This window comes from Mastomys coucha, unplaced genomic scaffold (assembly GCF_008632895.1).
Source record: "Mastomys coucha isolate ucsf_1 unplaced genomic scaffold, UCSF_Mcou_1 pScaffold1, whole genome shotgun sequence".
Classification (NCBI taxonomy): Eukaryota; Metazoa; Chordata; class Mammalia; order Rodentia; family Muridae; genus Mastomys; species Mastomys coucha.
In genome coordinates, this window is record NW_022196891.1 from 24,774,580 (window position 1) to 24,783,809 (window position 9,230).

The 9,230-nt window shown below is 38.9% G+C and overlaps 1 protein-coding gene across 2 annotated transcripts in view; it reads left to right on the plus strand.

Annotated features, from left to right (window-relative positions):
- The window catches only part of Ubxn4 (UBX domain protein 4), a 34,449-nt gene that overhangs the window by 11,053 nt on the left and 14,166 nt on the right, over positions 1-9,230 (plus strand). Inside the window, exons 3-7 of one of the 2 annotated variants that reach the window (XM_031381238.1) lie at positions 752-870; positions 4,294-4,465; positions 4,912-5,008; positions 6,326-6,383; positions 7,993-8,157. In XM_031381238.1, coding sequence (XP_031237098.1) covers positions 752-870; positions 4,294-4,465; positions 4,912-5,008; positions 6,326-6,383; positions 7,993-8,157 — 611 coding nt within the window. The remainder of the gene's footprint in view (positions 1-751; positions 871-4,293; positions 4,466-4,911; positions 5,009-6,325; positions 6,384-7,992; positions 8,158-9,230) is intronic. The other variant, XM_031381246.1, reaches the window with a different exon arrangement.

The window sequence follows — 9,230 nt, forward strand, 5'->3', positions numbered from 1 at the left end:
TAAAAAATTTAGGCATTAAGCTGGGCACACCTTTGATACTAGCAAAGGCAGAGACACGGGGATCTCTGAGTTGGAGGTCAGCCTGGTCTATAGAACAAGTTCCAGGATAGCCAGGGCTACACAGAGAAACCCTGTCTCAAAAAAACAGGAAAAAAAATTAGGAATTAGTTTTACTTAAGAAAACTTATAGCCAGGCGGTGGTGGTGCACGCCTTTAATCCCAGCACTTGGGAGGCAGAGGCAAGCAGATTTCTGAGTTCAAGGCCAGCCTGGTCCACAGAGTGAGTTCCAGGACAGCCAGGACTACACAGAGAAACCCTGTCTTGAAAAACCAAAAAAGAAAAAAGGAAAAAGAAACCTTACCTTGTGTTTGTAGAAGCAATGTTGTAGACTGTCTTTGAGGTAATGCACTGTGGCTGATGGCAGAGGACATTGTTTTAAAGAGACTGTCTGAAGAGCAGAGTGGAGTAGTTTGGTTGGAGTGTTCAGTAGGTGACAAGACACAAATGGATATACAGTAAAGCTGTGATGGAGGAGAATGCGATATATTCTTCATTGTGGTATCCTGTACAGACCATAAGTCAGTTTACATACCACTTGCACTAGAGGCATGATATGGCCACTGAGTTGAGAAACTTGCTAGCTAGTAATGTTCTGAAGTCCACTAAGATTATATGTTTTGCTTTGTTAACTGTATTTTGTAAAACTTCTTGTTTCAAGCATGAATTATTAAACTTAATTGACCTGTACAGATCCTGTAGTATGTATTCCATCCAGTTTCTTTATAGGAGACAGCGGAATCCCTTTGGAAGTGATAGCAGGGAGTGTTTCTGCAGATGAACTTGTTACAAGAATTCACAAAGTCCAACAGGTAAGAAAAAACTAGAACTTAGTTTAAGATTTTGTTTTTAATCCTGAATAGCCCCTACTGAAGAATTTAATTCCTGTTTTAATTTCAATTAATTACTTATTTAGTTTTAGATTTTTGAGACAGGGTTTCTCTGTGTAGCCTTGGCTTTCCTGGAACTTACTCTGTAGACCATGCTGGCCTCAAATTCAGAGATCTGGCTGCTTCTGCCTCCTGGGTGCTGGGATTAAAGGTGTGTATCACTGTGCCTGGCAATTTTCAGTTTAAAAAAAAAAAATTGTACTTTGTGTGTGTGTGCACTAATTGTGTGTATATGCTCCACATGTATTCAGGTACTCAAAGTGGTCAGGGGGCATTGGATTTCTTGGAAATATCTTATAACTATCTGATAGGAGTGACCCAAACCCTGTACAAGAGCAGCAAGTGCTATTAACCTCTGACCCATCTCTCTAGCCCCAGAGATTTGCAAGTCTTCTTCTTTTTTTATTTTCTGTATTTCATTGATCGCTATCATAAACTATCCTATTTAATTTGATTTTATTAATTGGAGTCTTTCATCTCTTTCCATTGGGTTAGTTGGGGGTTTGTCAGTCTTACTTATTTTTTCATTAATTTTCCTCCATTATTTCTTGCTCCATTATTACTGCTTCAAGATTTGGATTGTTCATGTTTTCTGGAACCTTAGGGTACAAGGCTATGTGTTTTTTCATTTAATTATCAAGTGTAGAAAGTGCTGGGAGCCTGCCTTGCCTGGAATAGACTGAAGTGGGACACAGCGTTGGCCACGAAATAGATGATCTATTTACTTTATAATTCTCTGTGATAAGCAATGGAAAACTTAATTCTTACTTACTTTATAAACCTACTTTACAATTCTCTATGATTGATAAGTGATGGAAAACTTAACTCCTACTACTTTACCAGTATATAATTCTCTAGCAATTAGCAGATGCTGCATAGCAGCAGGGGATTAAGTAAAGGATTTATTGCTAGTAGTATTCTCTTCTCTGGCTAGGCAGCCAGATGTCTCTTAATGACTGGGCTGGTTAACTCTTTGCAAACCAGAGAGGAAGGAAAGGAAAGAATCAAAATCGTTTACACAGGCAAATATGCACAGACACACATATATTCATACATACACATTGTAGCCAGGCCCGATCATCTGTTTCATCTATTCCACAAGTATTCGTGCATACCTACCCATAGACAAACAGTCAAGCATTTGGTGAGTAGATGGATGAAGAAAAGCTGCCCAAGTCAACATATCATCTTTATTTCTTTTCTCTGGCCTTTTTTATAAACAAAAGTTCTTAGAAAATTGCCTCATTGCCAGGCAGTGGTCATGCATACCTTTAATCCCAGCACTTGGGAGGCAGAGGCAGGCGGATTTCTGAGTTTGAGGACAGCCTGGTCTACAGAGTGAGTTCCAGGACAGCCAGGACTACACAGAGAAACCCTGTCTCGAAAACACAAAAAGAAAAAAAGACAAAAAAGAAAATTATCTCATAAAATATTACAAAAACAGAAGTTACAAAAGGATGTTGATATTAAGTTCAAAGCAGTGTTTCATTCTATGTGCTCATTATAAGTTCAAAGGGACAGTTTTTATACATGGCCTTGCCTTTGAATACACCTGAATGCTTTTCCTTGAACACAAATTTATCCCAAGCCTATATCTCTTTTTAATGTAATTGTGAAAGCTCATTGTATTCCTTATTATGTAGCCTTTACTTGCTGTATGAGGAGTGGATACATTCTGTTCTTTTGTTTTGGTTTAGTTTGGTTTGGGTTTTGGTTTTGTTCTAGACAGGGTTTCTCTGTGTAGCCCTGGCTGTCCTGGAACTCACTCTGTAGACCAGGCTGTCCTCGAACTCAGAAATCTGGCTGCCTCCGCCTCCCAAGTGCTAGGATTAAATGCATGCGCCACCACTGCCCAAGACATTCTGTTCTTGATTCTAAATTTATTACATCTTTCTAGCAAAACAACTCAAACTATCTCTTGAAACTTTCTTCCTAAGATTATTTTAATCAAATCCGAAATTCTATAAAATCATTAATTCATCTAAACAGCATTAATTCATGAAAGTTCATCTTTATGTTGATCTGCAGAAAATCTGCTCAGTATTTGGTATAATGCTCAGAGATTATATTAATTTAATAATGACAAGAAAGACATATCAGCTGCAGGAAACAATCTCGAGATGTCTTTTTGGGACCTTGCCTCATAGAGCTCACCTATCACAGACCATGCAGAAATGGTGGGCTCCATTCTGGAAGGCCACCCGCTAGACTTAGACTTTCCTAATGGCTCCTGACAGGAAAGCAACCATTGGTGTGGATACAAGACCCACCTTTGTGTTTGCAAGGCTTTTGAGTATTAATCACCCTCAAGAGTGGTGCCTGTGTGAGTGTCAGTACACCTCTGGAACCCTAGTTTTCAGAGTACAGCAGTGAAGGAAAGAAGACTGACTCGAGAATTGTTTCACCCACTGGCTTTAAGTTCAGAGCTGTGGAGCTTCAGGTTAATTCTCAGTTGATAAAGTCTAGTTTTGGCCTCTGAGGGTGGAGATACTCTTAACATATTTCCTAGCCCAAGCCAGTTTCCTTCCCCTGCACTCTTCAGTCCATAGGGTTCTTCCCTCCTACTCTCCACAGCTATCTGTCTGGACTCTTACTCAGAGGCTGTGGCAGGCCAAATTGACGCTTCTTAACCTGTGTACGTACTCTGGGGTAGCTCAATTGTTAACAATGGATATTCTCTGAAGGTAACACAGAACTAACCCTCTGAATACCATAGCTTGACCAAGTAGGATTACCCCAACCAGTGACCTATCTATCAGGCACCTGCTAGTATTTGAGACCCTTGAGGGCAGTGAGCTTGGCCTGAGGGTGGCACTGCCTGTCTTTCATCTGCCTTGACTTTCAGAAGTGTCTTGAGCCCCCCCTCCCTAGCCTGAAAAGTCACTCTGCTTTAAAACTTTTTACAGATTGGAGACATAGCTCATCCCCCTGTAGTTAAAAAAAAAAAAAAAAAAAGGAAAATTTTGCTCTTCCCAGCTTGTAGTTAAATCCCATAATGTAATTTTTCTTTTTTCTTTTTGTTTTGAGTGTCTCTATAGCCCTGGCTGTCTTAGAACTTGCTATATAGACAAGCTGGTCTGGTCTTGAACCTACAAAGATCCACTTGCCTCTGCCTGGGATTAAAGGCTTGTGCCACTATATTTAGCTCATAATTTAGATTTTATTATGTCTAGAACTCTACATTTTCAATTTGTCCTACAGAAGATAGCACCTCTACTCTTGGAGGTGTATGGGTGTGTGTGTCTGTGTGTGTGTGTATGTATGGGGGGGGGATTCATAAATCATCTACCATAAAATGGCTATATAGTCTTACATTAATTAAGTTTTGATTTGTTTTCTCCCAAGATGCACTCATCAAAAGGTGAAACATCAGTGACAAATGACAACCAGTCAGAAAGTTCGGTATCTACCCCATCTGCCTCATTTGAACCTGACGTATGTGAAATTCCCGAGTCCAGAAATACAGAGCTTTGTGAGACCTCAGCTACCTCTGACACAAAGTCAGATACTGTGGCAGGTATAGTAAAAGAATGCCTTCAGTTCATACTGAAGGCATGGATTAGTCTTACTGTAGCATCCCTGACAGATAACATCAAGCCTGTTCAAATGGCCTGATAAACCCAACCTTGGTCTAGGGCTTAGCTGGTAGAATGTTTGTCATTCCATCAGGCACAGTGATGTATTTCTGCCATCCTAATACTCAAAGAGGCAAGGTTAACAGATGACTTATACCTTTTAAAAGTTGCATTAAATACGGTTTCCTTTGTGTTTGGGGGTGGTGATGTTTGTTTGTTTGATTTGGTTTGGTTTTTGTTATTGTCGATGTTGTTCTTGTTAGTGTTTTTGGGATTCTCTGTGTAGTCCTGACAGTTCTGGAATTCACTCTGTAGACCAGGCTGGCCTTGATCTCAGAGATATACCTGCCTCTAATGCAATATTCTTATTTCATTTTTAATAATTAAGGAGGAGAATGTGCAGGTCATGACAGCCTCTCTCAGGAGCCTCGTGGATGTTCAAACCAGAGACCAGCCGAGGAGGACCTCACCGTCAGAGTGGAAAGGTTTACTTTGACTTTTGTAGACAGCGTTTTGTTTAATAAATTACAGTTTCTAGTCATTCTGTTAACTTGAATGAAACCTAAACATAACTCAAATGAAGATTCAGAGGTGCAGGTTTAAAGTTCTGATTGCCTCAATAACTCAACTATTCCATGAAAATTAAAACTAGGGTATAACTTTTCTGTATCTTTGCAGTTGTCAGTGAGCTGTAGATCAGAGCATTTTGTTCTAAGAGTCCTTTCTGGTACATACATGTGTGTATCCATCTGTCATTTTTGCTTTTATTTTTTTATGCCAGAAGACTAATAAGCTCTAGATGAACAAAATCTTAGCTCATAATATACATATGTACTGAGCTGGGGTTCTGCATAACTATCTACTAAATGTCATTTTTTTTTGTTCTTGTTGGACTAATCAGTTAAACATTTCTGATCCATTGTAGTTTCCAGTTTAAGGCTTATAAAATACAGTAGTTATGAAATTCATCTGTTATGCTGCAATTCAAAAGTATTAGTGGCTAATAACATTTATAATCCCAACCTAAAACCATTTAATATTATATGGAAGTTAACAATGCTTCTTAGAGGAGACTAGGGTCTTGGTCAGTGCTAGAATGCTTAGCAGACATGGGGTCTGCTCAGCTCTGCAAAAACAGTCATCGTGACAGTAATGAATAAAATAAAAGTTCTTTAAAAAGGAATTGTTATCTTTTTGGCCACTTGCAAATGAAAATACAGGCAGTTGTGAGCCAGCTGGTGGTGGCGCATACCTTTAATCCCAGCATTTGAGAGGCAACGGCAGGTGGATCTCTGAGGGCAGCCAGGGATACACAGAGAAACCCTGTCTTAAAAACAACCCCTTGAAAAAAAGTGGGCTACAAGGAATAGAACTTTGATCAAATGCAGGAATAATACAAGCTTTTAACTGCTGAGCCACCTGTCCAGCTTAAATTTGTTTATTTTTCAAGCATTATCAATCAGATAAATCATTAAAAAGTGAAACCTCTCTATATAAATAAGTCAGTTACAATTAGGAACAGGCTTATGATGGACTCCTGTTCTCATGGATTTATGCAAGGAACAAGAAGGGACGGATAAACCTGCTGTGCTTTCAGAAGATCAGATCCCTTTGTGTTAACTAAATAAAACTTTTTTTTGAGACGGTCTGACTATGTATCCTCTAGCTAGTCTCTGCTTCCTAAATGCTAATTTTAAAGGTGTGCACCAACACTCCTGCTCAACCCCCTCCCATTGAATTCTTAATTGTGCTTTGAATAATCGAATCTGTCTTGGTGTTTTGTTTTTGTTCTGTTTTTTAAGCAGACTAACAAAGAAACTTGAAGAAAGGAGAGAAGAGAAGAGGAAGGAAGAAGCACAGGTAGAGCTCACTCTTAGCAGTGTCTCACGCTCTGGGACTTGAGGCTGTGTGTGATCTGTTGTCACTGAGCAGACTGTCAGCAGACCCAGCATATCCTTAAAGCTCAGTGTTGTACTGTGCTGAAGGAAATTAGCAGTTCTGTGCTCAGATTAGACTGTTTACATTTTAGGATTTCAGCTATTGTTTGTGTGTGTTTGAGACGGTGTCTTGATGCCCCGGCACGTGAGGGCTGCAATGAGGTACCATACACAGCTGTTTCTTTTCTTTTTTTCTTCGTTTCTTTCTTTCTTTTTTTTTTTTTTTTTTTAAGATTTATTTACTTATTTCATGTATGTGAGTACACTGTCGCTGGCTTTAGATACAACAGAGGAGGGAATTGGATCTCATTACAGATGGTTGTGAGCCACCATGTAGTTGCTGGGATTTGAACTCAGGACCTCTGGAAAAGTAGTCAGTGCTCTTAACCTTTGAGCCATCTCTCTAGCCCTATTTTCTTTTTTTAATAAATTACTAGGGATAATTGAATAATCTTTTTCTTTTCCTCTGTGTGGCAAGTCTTTCATACTAAATATCTAAAGGAAGTTGTCTAAACTTGCTAGATTTGTGAGAAGTCAAATTTGCATACATACTCCTGAATTTTTAGTGTAACTTTGAATTCTAGCATACTTGTCATTCTTCACACAGTAATTGTGGCCCAATCTCTTTGGGGTCTCATAGATTATCTTTTTTTTTTCTAAGCCAAATAATTGATTGCCATTTGTCCTCAGGGATTTGTCCCCCTGGCAAGACGTGTAATTCTGCTTGGTTACAGATTATACTGTGCTCTTACCAAAAAGTTTATGAGTTGATAGATATTTGACCAGTAATCATGCTGTTAGTAAAATAATTTTTTTAATTATTTTATTTGTATGGGTGTTTTACCTGCATGCAAATCTGTGCATTATTTGCATGCCTGGTACCTGTGGAGGCCAGAAGAGGACATTAGCTCTTCTAGAACTGAAGTTACAAACAGTTGTGAGCTGTCATGTAGGTGCTGGGAATCAAACCCAAGTTTCCTAAATTCCCAGCACTAGTAAGAACAGCCAGTGTGCTTAATAACTGAGTGTGCGTGTGCGCGTGTGCGTGTGAGATCAGTGAACTACTTGGAGTAATCGGTTTCCTCTTTCCATTACGTATGTCCACAGTGTAAGTGGCAAGCATCTTTACTCACTGAGCCATCTCACCAACAAACATTTTATTAAGTTCTGTTCTTTTTTTTTTTTTTAATGATTCATTTATTTATGTATATGGGCATTTTATCTGCATATATATTTGGACACCAGAAGGTTCTGGATCCCATGGGACTATAGTTATAGACAATATTAAGCTGCCATGTAGGTGCTGGGAATTGAACTCAGGTCCTCTGGAAGAACAGTCAGTACTATTAGCCACTGAGGCATCTCTCTAGCCCCCAAGTTTTGTTCTTTTAACTGCATTCTATGATCAGCCTTTATTACATCAAAGGATAATCTCAGACAGAAGATTAGATTATGGTTTTAGTTTATAAAGCTTTCCTTTGATTCATAAAGGTTTTGGTTTTTTTTTGTTTTGTTTTGTTTTTTTGATTCAGAGAGAGATTAAGAAGGAAATTGAAAGGAGAAAAACTGGAAAGGAAATGTTGGATTATAAAAGAAAACAAGAAGAAGAATTAACGAAAAGAATGTTAGAAGAAAGAAGCAGAGAAAAGGCAGAGGACAGAGCTGCTCGAGAGCGTATCAAGCAGCAGATTGCACTGGTGAGCTTGGCGTGCCCTCCATTCACTCATGCACCTTGCTCAGCTTGACAGGCTCTTAGTGAGCCTGCTAAATGCTGGGACTCGGGAAGTGAGCCACTGAGTGTAAGTTTAATTTAAATGATTGACTGCCGGACATTTGTAATACTGTTTCTTCACACAGAATAGCTTTTCATTCATTATCAGATGGTGTACATAATAGCACATTTTAATAACAAAAAGTATCAATTTGAACTTCCTTTTTAAAATAAATTATATTGAATTTAAATATTTAAGAAAAATGAACATAATCATTTTAATTTTTTTTTTCTTTTTTCCTCCTTCATGGCTAGCCCTCAAAAAAAAAAAAAATGGTTTTTAAAGTACTTTCTTGCCAGGCATTGATGGCACTTAGGAGGCAGAGTCAGGTAGATTTCTGAGGGCCAGCCTGGTCTATAGAGTGAGTTCCAAGACATCCAGGACAACATAGGGTAAATAAACAAACAAACAGGTCCTTTGAAAGAGCAACACTTGTTCTTAAACACTGAGCCATTTCTTCTTGTTATTTTCTTCTTGTTACTTTTTTTTTTTGAGACAGAGTCTAACAGTATAGCCCTGGCTGCCATGCACCTTGATATGTACACCATACTGGCCTCAAAGTCAGAGAGTATTGGAGTTACAGGCATGTGAATTTTCTAAGATGGGGGTGGGAAGTGTCATACTGCTTTAATCCCAGCACAGTAGGCGGCAGATCTTTGTGAGTTGGAGGCCAGGCTGGTCTACTCAGTGAGTTCCAGGATAACCACCACTACACAGAGAAACCCTATCTCCAAACTCAAAATAAAACAAAAGAATTTTCTAAGAAAGTGTTGCCTTAAAAGATTCTGTAGTTGGGCACGGTGGTGCATGCTTTTAATCTGAGCACTTAGGAGGCACTTAGATGGAGCTCTATGAGTTCAAAGCCAGCCTGGGAATCATTGTCTAGTCAGACCACACAAAGGGAATCATTGTCTAGTCAGACCACACAGTGAAAATGTCCCCCAGTATTTTTTCCGGAAACAAACTAAAAATTTGTTACTTTGTAGTATCTCAAAAAA